A 13,281-nucleotide genomic window follows, 5' to 3' on the forward strand; every position below is an offset into this window, starting at 1 on the left:
TAAGTATTTGTATCCTTTTGATTTTATTTAAATAAACATTTTTTCAAAATGTATGTAGTCAGATTGCTTAGAATCAATATAAATCTGTTAATTTTGAAAAATATTGACTGCATAGTTAATATAAAATAGCTTTACAAAAAGGAGACCAGATGCTAGTTTTTTGAATGAATGTCAATGGGTTTTGTAAGCCGTTATAGGTTCTCCAATTGAAAGTATTACAGACCCTCCCAATCTCCCTATAATCTCTGACAAAGCCTTCGACATGAGATGCAGCTTATGTGGTACTTCTTCTGCGTCATAAATATATATATTGGCGTATATATACACTCTAGCTTTCAGCATTTAACCAGACTTCACTGAGAAGCTGCGCATAATAAATCACAGGCAACCACCAAATCGCGTTCGGTTTATTTTCAAAGTATCGTGCCGCCCTGGGACAAACAGTATTTTATATCACAGTGGCCACCATGACAGTTGGAGGAGGTTGTAAATTGTAACCCTCAATCTCATGCACTCCCACAGAAAAAAACTGCTTTTGCCCTCTAACAAAATATATTTTAACATTGTTACTAGCAATATATATTGTTATTGTAGTTATTATTAGTATTACATTGTTTATTGAAAAACAGACAAGAGTGAATTTTGTCACTATTATTATAATTTTTTTATTCTGGACTGATATTTGATTTAAGCTTCTTTACACTTTTAAATGCAAAACAAATACTGAAAAACTGACTTAACATTCTTTAACACCAACAATATTTTCAACCATTTAAGATCATTTGAATTGTTGAACATTGTGTTATAATACTTGATATAAACATTCATTTTGTTATTCCTTGTCTCCGTATGTATATACATAGATTTTTAATGTGCATATGACAGTCAACACAAATGCTGGACGACAAGACTGTTTTGGCAAATAGACCTGTGAACGTCAGTAAAAATAAATCAACGTACTTCCATTAAGCTCTTTCTATGACCATATTTAGTAAATTGACACATCAGATATGCCCGAAATATCTCAACCACTTTCACAGAAGACGATTATAAGTTACAAAGATGACAAAAAAACGACAGATTCTTTTCTACACATGAATATACGAACAGAACTGTAGCGAACTGATATTTCATGGAATGCTGGTTTAAGCTTTTTCTCACGTTTACACAAAGTTGACAGAACATCTTGAAACACGTAGTTCAGCCACACGTTTAACTTCACTGCCTCGCTTGAAATGAAGAACTGAGTGTTGGGTATTCAGCTCCCTGTCAAACTCCATATAACACAGCACCATAAAGGCATGATAGAAGTATCGTACAACACAATCCAATGTAGACTTAATCTGTTGCATATTTCTTTATGTGCAGGGTCGTGAACATTTTTTACTTTGATTTAGTCATTTCCGAACGATCATTAGCTGAGATAGAGCACTGATGTCACAAAACAAATCACGATATCACCAGTTCTTCCACAAACTTCCGGTTTCTCTGTTCCTCAAATAAAGATCACGACACCATCTCACAGCTCATAGAGACAGCTTTTGATATATTTGTATTCATATTATTTTGTAAGCCGGCAAATATGAACCCTATAAACTGTCAATGAAAAAGAGTAGCATAAAGATTCTTCAAATTGTAATTTGTAAGCATTTTCTTACAAATAAGTGCTGCTCCAAAAATACAGGTAACATTGTTAACATCTCATGTTAATGCTATTCATTCATTCATTCATTCATGTTTGCATGTCACTATTACTTGTAAGAGTTTATTCATCTTCACTGGCCGGGAGCTTTAGAGGCTCTCTTTTTAAATTTCACTACCATCACTGTGATGTTGTCGGTACAGCCGCGATAAAATGACTGAAGGGCGATGCTCTTAGCACCTAAATGTGGCTCGTTGAGACGTTCCTTGATAAAATGCACGGCTTCCTCATTGCTAAAGGTGTCCCAAAGGCCGTCTGATGCTAGAATCATAAACTGAGGCTGTAGTGTGTCCAGGTCAAAGGTCAGCACATCAGGGTCCGGGATCAACACGTTCAGTCTCTTTAGTGGATAATCGCCAAGTGAACGGGACATGGCCAGAACACCCTGCACACGCCATGAGCCATTAAAACTGATGAAGCCACCTGAAGCAGAGAAAACATGATGATGAAGGCTTTGCATGACATTTACATCCTACATTAGCAATTAGCAGATGCTCTTATGCAAAGACTAATTCATGAGTTCACCTTTACATAAAATCACATTTAACAAATAGAATGCATATTTGTCTTGTTGTCTAAGGGGAGGGATCAAACCCAGGCAGTCGTGCTAAATGAATTGGTGATCTGAATGGGATTCACATGTGCTTTACGTGCTCCTCCCAAACGTTGTTAGTAAACGCAATTAAGAGTGAGAAAAAATTATTCATCATAAGGAGAAAATAATACAAGAGTTTCCAGGGTTCAACAATGTTAGACAACACCTGATAATGGGGTAGGGTTTGCCCAATACCATTATTTTGGCTTCAGTACAGTACCAGAATCTAATGGCGTTTTTCCACTGCATAGTACGGCACGGTACAGCTCACGTTTGGGGGGTACCTGCTACTTTTTGAAGTACCACCTTGGTTGAGGTTTCAAGCGTACCGTACCGATACCAAAATGTGACATATTCACACACAGATCACTAATCGGACATTTACCAGCGTCATTGGATTTGCAACACGAGAATACGCATTTTAATACGTAATATTGGCAGTTTGTTAAATGCTTTGTTACAGTAATATAGAGATTAAGACCCTTAACACATTGCTAAATGCAAGATTAGCCTACCATCATGTCGTTGTCTGCTCTTTGTTGTAAGATTTCCCAAACACTTTTTTTAGCAGTATTTTGTTTTTCTGCCATCCGCCATCGATATGCTCCATTACTCAAGTGTTATGTGTTTGTTCGTGTTGCGTTTACAATGTTACTGCAGTAGAGGCAGCGCAACTATGACGATAAATTTATAATCCCACCCACTTTGAAGCAGTACTAAACTGCAGTGGAAAAGCAAACTGAGCCGAAGTGAAGCGAGCTGTATCGAGTCGTACCAAACCCGACCGTACCATGCAGTGGAAAAGCTCCACAATACCTTACTTTTGATACTGTATTAATCAGTAGGGCTGTCAAAAATAATCGATTTTACAATGCATCGCGATGCAGATCTGAACGATTACTGCATCAATGCATACAAACATATAATCGATTATTAGAATATGCAATTAAACATCATATATGCCCGTTGTTACTGTTCTATTGTAAATAGAAAGTGTTGTTGCTATGTCTTATCTTATTTGAAAACGTTGCTTTTGACATAAAGCATATAAATACATCTTTCAGACATATTTTCAGCACGACAAGCGCTTGCGAGTCTCTCCCTCCCTCCCTTCCTCCTTTCTGGCCTGTTCAGATGAGTGTGTGCGTGGATGAAGCTGCATGTACTGTAAATAAAGCGCATTTTCATATATTTATGAACTTGGGCTGCTTTTTAAAGTTTTTACATGTTAAAGATGCGTATAAAAGCATCTACTCACTTTATTAAAGAAGTGGGCGCCACTGAAGCGTATATTAGGGGCTTTGACAAGAAAGAGCTGCAAAAGTTATGGCTTGTTTGCACGCGAGCAGTGCGACGTGACAAAAGACTATAGATTGCTAAAGGCTGTTTGATTTGCTTGCTAAATTATGTTGCGATGTCATTACGTAACATTGCAAAACTGAGAAAATACTCATTCTATGAAAATCGTGGTAGTTTACATTTACATTTACATTTAGTCATTTAGCAGACGCTTTTATCCAAAGCGACTTACAGATGAGGGAAACAATGGAAGCAATTGGAACAACATAAGGACAACAAAAAGCATACAGTAAGTGCAATAAAAGAAAATTGGTCTCATATAGCCTATCACAGTATACAGAGCTAAGGTTATTATAATTTTTTTTTGAAAGAGTAGAAAAGAGATAGAAGTCAGAACTGATCAGTCAGGTCCTGACGGAAGAGATGTGTTTTCAGACAGTTCTTAAAGATGGACACAGAATCTGCTGATCTTGTAGCAGCGTGCAGATCATTCCATAAATGTGGAACCGATCCAGAGAAGGTACGTGAGAGAGATTTTTTACTTTTTTGGGATGGCACCACAAGACGTCGTTCATTTGCAGAGCGTAGGGATCTGGCGGGTATATATGTCTGCATTAGCGAGTGAAGATAAGGGGGTGCCAAATCAGTGGTGGTCTTGTAGGCCAGGAGCAGAGTCTTGAATTTGATTCAAGTGATTATAGGGAGCCAATGTAACTTAATGAAGAGAGGAGTGACGTGCGCTCTCTTCGGTTCATTGAAGACCACTCTTGCCGCCGCATTCTGGATCATCTGCAGAGGGTTGGTTGTGCAAGCTGGAAGTCCAGCCAGTAGCGCATTGTAGTAGTCCAGTCTGGACAGAACAAGAGCCTGGACTAGGACTTGCATAGCATGCTCGGATAGGAAAGGTCTGATTTTCCTAATATTGTAGAGGATGAATCTACAGGACTGGGTGGTGCTGGCAACCTGATCAGTGAAGTTAAGCTTATCGTCGATCACCACTCCCAGGTTTCTGGCCGTTCTGGAAGATGTGATGGTTGATGAGCCCAGTTGAATGGAGAAGTTGTGATGACTCTTTGTGACGGCTGGGATTACAAGCAGTTCTGTTTTAGCAAGGTTCAGCTGCAGGTGATGGTCGTTCATCCAGAGCGAGATGTCGGCTAGTCATGCTGAAATGCGTGCAGAAACAGTCGGATCGTCAGGCTGAAATGACAGGTGGAGTTGTGTATCATCTGCATAGCAGTGATAGGAAAAGCCATGTTTCCGAATGACAGAGCCTAGGGATGTCATGTACATAGAAAATAGCAACGGACCAAGCACTGAGCCCTGAGGCACCCATGTGTTGAGATGTTGGGACTCAGAGACCTCTCCTCTCCAGGATACTCTAAATGACCTACCTGTGAGGTAAGACCTGAACCATTGTAGCACCATTCTAGAGACACCCATAGCCTTGAGGGTCAACAGGAGTATGTGGTGGTTAACGGTGTCAAAGGCGGCAGATAGATCCAGTAGGATAAGTACAGATGAGTTTGAGGCGGCTCTTGCCAGTCTCAGGGCTTCAATGACAGAGAGCAGTGCAGTCTCAGTGGAATGACCGCTCTTGAAATCAGACTGGTTGCTGTTCAGGAGGTTGTTCTGCATGAGAAAGGATGAGTTCGGTCTGCCCTTCGGAAAGACTGTTTGCCCATTATTGACTCTCTCTTAATTTTTTTGACAGATGGGATTTAAAAACAGGAAATATTAAAGGAGAAATAGAAATGTGGAGAAATGTCAATGTTAGATTATTTAGTTCCCTGCACGAATGAATATATTATAGGCAAGGCCATTTTTTAGTTCACTCAGTACGTTCTATACTCTGAAAGCCCTTTTGGCGCATACAGTGAGGCTGACATTCCTTGCCTATTCAGTTATAAGATGAACCCTGGACATGATCCCTCGCAGATGTTTCCTGTAACTCAAAGGCAACAGATAGATCCAGTAGGATAAGTACAGATGATTTATAGGCTGCTCTTGCCAGTCTCATTGCTTCAATGACTGAGAGCAGCGCAGTCTCAGTGGAATGACCGCTCTTGAAGCCAGACTGGTTGCTGTCCAGGAGGTTGTTCTGGGTGAGAAAGAATGAGAGCTGGTTACATACCACATGCTCAAAAGTTTTAGCAATGAAGGGGAGGAGTGATATCGGTCTGTAGTTCTCTAACAGTGCAGGTTTAAGAGTGGGTTTCTTCAGTAGCGGGGTAATACGGGCCTCTTTGAAGACTGTGGGAAATGTACCAGTGGTGAGAGACGAGTTGATAATGTGGGTCAGAGTGGGAACAACCAATGGAGAGATGGCCTGGAGGAGATGAGTGGGTATGGGATCTAGCGGGCAGGTAGTTGTGTGGTTAGAAGACATGACCTTGGAGACATCATCTTGAGATAGGAGAGAGAAAGAGGGGAATGAGCATGTGTCGGGGGTTTGGGCGTGAACAAGAGGCGGCAGCACAGAGAACTGACTGCTGATGCTAAATTGGTAGTTGCATAACAATGTTTACAATATCATCAAAAGTATGTCATCAACTTATACGTGAGGCGGTTAATGTTACATGACAATCTAAATATCAAAACAGTAAATGTAAAGTGAAGTCGTTTCTATCGCAGCAAACCGGCATATATACCACATACAAATTTGTTGAGGTGAATTGTGTTTCAACTCTGTTTAAGTATAGAAAATTGTTGATGAAATCGGTGTAAAGAGCATGCACTGTTATTTAGCCGTATGCATTAGATGGTGGACAATCACATTAGCATTATTATACCTTAATGTAGCCTATCTTGAAACATACTGTATACTTTAAAACTCCTAGTACTGCACAGAATGTCTCCCTCATCTGACACACTTGATCCAACTCATCAGTTTATTAGCAGAGACTAATAGACCTGAATTAGATGTGTCAGATGAAGTACTATGGTCTTCCAGGACCGGTTTGGGAACCACTTGTCTACAGATAAGATCGTTATTTTGTGTAATTTTGAGAGAAAATGTTTGGTTTTATTATTTGAGTCACTTTTCAAAAGTTGCCAAATACATTTGAAAAAAAAAACAGCTAAATTTGTTGCTAGGTGCTTTTTAAAAATAAAGTTGCCAAGGCAGTCTGAAAAGTTGCTAAATCTTGGCACAACATTGCGAAGTTGGCAACACTGCTTTCCTCTCTGCACGACATCTACAACAGGTGATGCAAAAATCATTCAAGACTCCACACAAGCTGCAAATTCTCTTTTCTGTCTACTGCAGTCTGGTAGACATCTGTTGGCCAAAACAGAGAGGAAGAGCTTTTCTCCCCCAGGCCATTAGACTCCTTAATATGGACACGTCCTGCACTTTAAGGACTCTGACAGTGTAATGTCATTCATCAGCTCATTGCACTTATAACACAGTATTTGCACATTTCTGATTCCATTGCCATCTGCTGTCTCAACGCTGATGTCTTATTTAAACCCCTATTTTTCATAAGAGAACAATCTTTAAACTTCTGTGTATGTAAATACATTGTTATTGTTATTTTCCTTTGTATATACAGTACATATTTTCTACATACAGTATATTTTCTATATTCTCCTCTATGTTGCACAGTTTTATGAATGTACCAGACGAACATTTCACTGCATGTTTACAAAGTGTATGTGACAAATAAAATCTTGAATCATGAGTGTTAACGTGCGAGGGAGACAGACTTACTCGTGCAGTGATATTTCAAATTGATGATGCAACGCAGCGCAATGCATTGGGATATCGAATCGAATCGTGAGACCAGTGACGATGCGCACCCCTATTAATCAGTAGCGTAGGTGACAAATAACCAGCTTAAAATACAGACAAATACATTGAATCAAATGTATTAAGACCACTGCATGTTACTGTGCAGTGACAAATGTGCTGCTTTAAAGCACAGGGGTTAAACTGTGAGAAACAAACATGCATTGACTCTTATTAAAGCTACAAAAGTTCTTCAGTCAAGAGCAGGAAGTGATTTTCTTTTCAACAGCAGCAAATTTATTGTTTGACGCAGTAGAGAACTTAGTTCTGTACTTGTGCTGCGTGACACATGGTGTCTGAGTGTGAGATCATATGTATGAAGAACATTGTGGCTAGTAAAATCTCTTGAAAGTTTAAACAGGCATGACTTTAAAACCCATGAAAATAATAAACACCCCTGTTTTCAATAAAAGGTGAAGTGACGTCTGTTTTTAGGTTACTTGTGATCTCATTACTGCAGCAAAAAATGATTCATTCGTTCAAACTCTTCCAACTATAAATGACTTCTGCATGCACGCACCTGCTTTCTTGATCCTCTTCCTCTCTTTGAGCTGGTAGGGTTTGTGGTCATGTGACAGCGAGATGACACTACCGTCTTTATCACACAAGACGGCCCTTGAGTCACCTACGTTGGCGACAGTCAGCTGCTTCTCGGACAGAAGAGCCATCAGACATGTAGTTCCTGGAAATTACAAGAGAATCTCTCGTAGAGTGAGAGGGTTTTCCACACACACAATAAGACAGCTGACGATCTAAAAAAATCTAAAGTTCTCATACACAGGTAGGCAACGAAGTAGGAGATGCCAAAATAAAGGTCATCAAGAAATCATTTTACTTCAAATGATCATCTGAAGCCATGCTTTAAAGTGGCAACGAGTAACTTTTGCTTACTGTTGCCCCACGTGGTTGATAAGCGGAATTTTCTGTATGCAGTGTCGTAAAAACTGTCGCAAAGATTTCCCGCTGGCAGCTCAATACACGTGAGTTTGTTTACTAAGCCTATGGACCCAGATGCGTCGTTCAAACTATGTCCACCAATCAGGTAAAGTAGTCCGTGTTACCATATGTTCTTCGTATATCAGTACAAAGATTTATGTATCGTTTCTCCATAATTATAAACCGTAATGTCAACAAAGAACGGTAAGTAAGCGTAGTTGTTTTTGCTTGCATAGTTGGTCTCGTGTATGTATCTCTCATATGTAACTTAGCATTGTTTGCAAAGGGTGTCATTTGTATAATATAATGAAATATTGTCCACAAAATCATGTATCATGCAACAATGTCCATAGTAGCTTATACAGCATACATTGTCATAAGTTTATAAGGTTGTATCATAGCATAGCATACCACACGGGTGCCAACACCATGGGCTGTACTACAGGGCTATACTACAATCTCAAAGTAGACTCGGGGGTAGCAGCTGATTGTTAGAAGTTAGCACAGAGCGTGCTAGCTACATGGAACATTTGTATTACCCGAAACACAACGCATGGACTTGAATGTGTTTTGTAACCTATAGTACTTTTCTTTTGTTATTATATCGGAAGTCACTAAACACAATCACGACCAGGCGTTGTGTTTTGTGTAATATATGTTACACAATATATGTTATATGTAGTTATAACTACAGCTATAACTACAAACTCTGTATGAAAACAGCGCATAGCATGTATATACAGTATATATGTCACGAATGGTGGCGTGGAGAACCCAATTGCAGGACAGCGATGAAGGGGTTAACAGACAAGACTTTATTTATAATAAAAACAGAAACTAAACACCCGTGAGGGTGTAAACAAAAGGTAACGAAATAATACAACGAGCAACAGGACCAAGACTAACTAAACAATAAACTAGACAATACTTTGACAGAACTAAACTAACACTTACTAAGACAAGTGAAACAGGATCACAGCAGACAAGGAGAACACGGACCGTAAGGCTAACATCCAACACTGGTAGCACGACTAACGTACACGATAAACAGTACACGCAATACACGAGCACAAGACAAAGAAACAAGAGGGTATTTAAAGGAAAGACAAACGAGGGATAACGACACAGGGCAGGTGTGGGTAATCAAACACTCAGGGAAAGATAACAAGGAAACGAGTTTGGAGAGGGGCCAATGACGAGACACTGGAGAGAACGTATATTATTGTCAAAAGGACAATAATATGCTTCTCTCCACACATAACCAAAGGCTTTGCCATGACTCTGCTACAGGACCAAGAAAAACATGACTAAATGAAGCAGAGCCATGACAATATATAACTACAACATTAGCCTAATCAACGACTGAACTGTTCAACATTCACGTGGTTTACTTGTCTGAACAAAATAATCTGCTACTTTTTTACCACAACACGTTTAGTGTGGTTGTTTAGTCTTTATTTACAAGCACTACACACATTCATGACGAGACACGACAACATGCTAGCTATCGACACCGGCAACAATATATTATCTCTCAGCTACCTTACGCTTATAAAGTGCGAACCGGTGTTGCGCCAATGACACAGACTAATAACAAATACGTTCAAAAGTACAGGACAGTAACAAAAAATGTACAAATAACACTTACAAATCCAGGAGCCGGACCGCTAGGTCTGCATCCGTTTTGCAATCCGTTGCCTCTTGCTGCTCTTGCCACCGAGTGTAAGCCCGTCCGATATTGATTCGTGACCGGCCTGTGTCCGATCACTCTCTCGCTTTCTTTTCTTTGCTTCCTCCGACAAAACCCTCTTTGTTTTTTTGGCTGGCTCTGCCATGGTGATGTTTTGGTTCGTTTCGTCTTACTGTTAGCTCTGCTGTTGACCAACTTCTCCCAGGCTACGACTAAAACGTGACGTATGCCGTTAAGCAGGGGATAGGCGGGGCTTGTTCCGGCCCGAACACCAAAGTTACAAGTGCAATTTCAGCCGATAGGAGGCTGCTTAGGTAGTAACGGCAGTAAAATTCGTCAAGTTAAAAGTTGTCCTACCACTAAAATAATTTTAGAGACATTATTTTAAGGTTAAGAAGTTACTCGTTGCCGCTTTAAAGTCAATGTTTATGATTTCTAATCAAACATTTCAATAAACTAGTATTAAAAAAAAGATGAATTGAAGTTTCATCACCTGCTTCGTCATAGGAGGCTGAGAGTTTCTCCACGAGCTCTTTGTCCATGTTGAGTATGTGTTGCTTGAGGATGGACTGATGGCTCAGCAGGCTGTTCTCCTTCTGTCTCTCATACTGCTGAAGCTGTTGTCGGAGAACTGCTGGAAGATGAGTGTGCACATACTCCGCAGCTGTCTGAGAGAACCACACATATACATAAACCAGGTTTCCATTACAGATTTGCGCAAAATTTAAGCCATGTTTTCTAAATGTCGATTCAAAAAATATCGACATTAAACGATGTTATGCGATTAAAGTGTATTTTGTTTCTTCTGGCGATAAGTCATTCTGGCCGTACTTCTTCTTTCTACGTTTTATGGCAGGTTGCAAACCAACTTTAGTGCATAGTGCCACCTACTGTGATGAAAGAAATGTCTATATTTCCTTATATATTTTCATATTACCTCTCTACTCCTTATAAATCTCATCATTCCTTTTGGGGAGGACCTTCATTTGCAGTTCGGGCTTTTTGTTTTGTGTTGGACGTTTTGCAAATACATTTTATACACAACATCTTATTACATTCTCAGCCATGCATCTAACACTACGCACTGACATTACTGACTGTTTCAGATACACTGTAGATTTTATTTGAATATTGTTTTGCTTTGCAATTTAATGTTTAACGTTAATCTTTTCTGTTAATAATAAAGTTTTGTTTTAAGCCTGATACTTGGTTTGCGTGTGTCCCTCGTATTTGTTGCGTCCCTTGAGCTATGGGTCGTAACATCTGCCAAAACATACCGCGAATGGTCATGTGACTTTTTTGTACGCCACGTGACTTGTAAATACAACAACAAGTGTTTCCATTGCAGTTTTGTGAAATATGCCTTTATCGTATTGACTGAAAAAACACCTCATACGAGCGTGAGAACTTTTTTGCGTTACATGGGAGTTTTTGCGAAATTGACGTGTTTCCATTGGGCGTATTTTCAATGCGCCATTTCAATTTGCGCATTTTGAAGGGTAATGGAAACGCAGTTATAGATTCAATACTGAGAAGCTCTTACTCATCTGTCTTCATGTAAATGTTACGACAGTGATAAAGAGAGGTGCAGACTACGTTGATCTCGCTTGGATTACTTTTTTGACTCTTATTTGTAAATCTTAGTAAGTTTTAGGACTCTTAGTTTACATGTTGGTTTAGATTTATTCTAACACCGAGTACTACTTCATAATCTACAGTAGTGTTGATTATTACATAGGGATACACGATATTTATCAGAAATAAATTATCAGCCGATATGGGTAAAAAAGACGTTGTTTTTATTGCACCGATAAATTAATGAAATCACATAACTACATCCAATAAAGTATGCTTGCTGGTAAATCGATAAAATAGTCTGATTTAACGTATCCGAGATTCACCCACATTCCAAGTGAAAGTGACTCTAGCTTTATAACTGCATCGCGCTCATTACGTCATTATCTGTGACCATCCAGAGATACTCTTAGTATAGGGAGATGCAAGGGTCGCTAGCCTCTGATCTTCTTTCCTGCGTTCCGCTAAAGCCACGGCATTAGCCGTTATGCTTTTTTGGCTGAAGGTTGCAGGCATCTTTGGTTTTTCTCTGTGGCAGCGGAGGACAATGCAGATTTGGTTGAAATATGTAAACTGCATGTTTTGCGTGTCTATGAGTGAAAGAGTGGCGTGGTTATGTGTGCAGCGTTTTTATTTACAACAGTAAAATAATAAAAAAATAGTACTTATATTTAAAAAATAAATTGAAGTTACCTAAAACAAAAGAAAAAAGAAAGTGTACTGGTAAAATACTGGTTTATTAACATAGTTGTACATTATACCCTATTTTTATGTTTCCCTGAATGGTTCAAAGTATTTATCTATTTTCTATTTTAGGTTTTATAATATAGTTTATAAGTGAATACTAGGCTATATACTGAAGTATTTTTTTCATGTGGGCAAATATATTAATATTGTATAGTAAAAGACGGATAAATCGGGATAAATTAAAATGGGAAAAAAATGGAATTCGGGAAAAAATCTAACTGATTTCACAGGTCCCTTCCTATGCGCTTTTGAGGACTTACTTTATTTTTGTTGAGCATGCACTTTTGTATTTCATCATTGCATCTTAGGGTGCGTTTACATTTGGCATTAACATGCGATCCCGGTGAGCCGAACAAGCAGATCGGATCTTCAGACAATCAGGACACAGCGCGTTTACACTTGTCAACATCAAGTGGCTTCCACATCTGGATATCTGATCGGATCTCTATAGTTTCCCGCCCATTATTTTAATAAGCCTGCAATTTAAAAATAGCCCCGGTGCGGGGATATTTCACACAACACGTATAACGGGGAGGATGAGCATGTTACAGATTTTGATACACTGGAAAGTATCCGCCGCAGCCATGTTGAAATCGATGCGGCGGTGGGAAGTAAACCACGGTTAAAACGATGAATGATCTTAGGCTATGTGAAAGTATAAGCAGAGGACGTTTGTGAAATTACACAAGCTTTTGTACTTGAGCTGTGGTGGGTTTCACTCGTGCGCACACACACACAGACTCTAACAGCGTGTTTAAACACATCATTATTATGTTGATTCATGTCGCAGATAGGGCTGTGACGGTGGTAGTTTTTTACCACCGCGGTGGTAATAGACAAATCGACCGCGGTGGTGCGGTGGTTGAGAAATATATATTATTTATATAAATAATTGTAACAAAGTTCAATAGAAGGGAAGGAAGGAGGCGGGAACCGGCATCATTTAA

At 39.3% G+C, this 13,281-nt stretch overlaps 1 protein-coding gene across 1 annotated transcript in view; it reads right to left on the reverse strand.

The window, feature by feature from the left end:
- Positions 1 to 620: 620 nt before the first annotated feature.
- The window catches only part of ppm1lb (protein phosphatase, Mg2+/Mn2+ dependent, 1Lb), a 43,577-nt gene continuing 30,916 nt past the window's right edge, over positions 621 to 13,281 (reverse strand). The window contains exons 2-4 of the mRNA XM_057350388.1: positions 10,506 to 10,680; positions 7,907 to 8,068; positions 621 to 2,125 (exon numbers count right to left, since the gene is read on the reverse strand). Of these exons, the coding sequence (XP_057206371.1) occupies positions 1,776 to 2,125; positions 7,907 to 8,068; positions 10,506 to 10,680 (687 nt within the window). The 3' untranslated portion in view covers positions 621 to 1,775. The remainder of the gene's footprint in view (positions 2,126 to 7,906; positions 8,069 to 10,505; positions 10,681 to 13,281) is intronic.

This window comes from Triplophysa rosa, linkage group LG14 (assembly GCF_024868665.1).
Source record: "Triplophysa rosa linkage group LG14, Trosa_1v2, whole genome shotgun sequence".
Taxonomy (NCBI): domain Eukaryota; kingdom Metazoa; phylum Chordata; class Actinopteri; order Cypriniformes; family Nemacheilidae; genus Triplophysa; species Triplophysa rosa.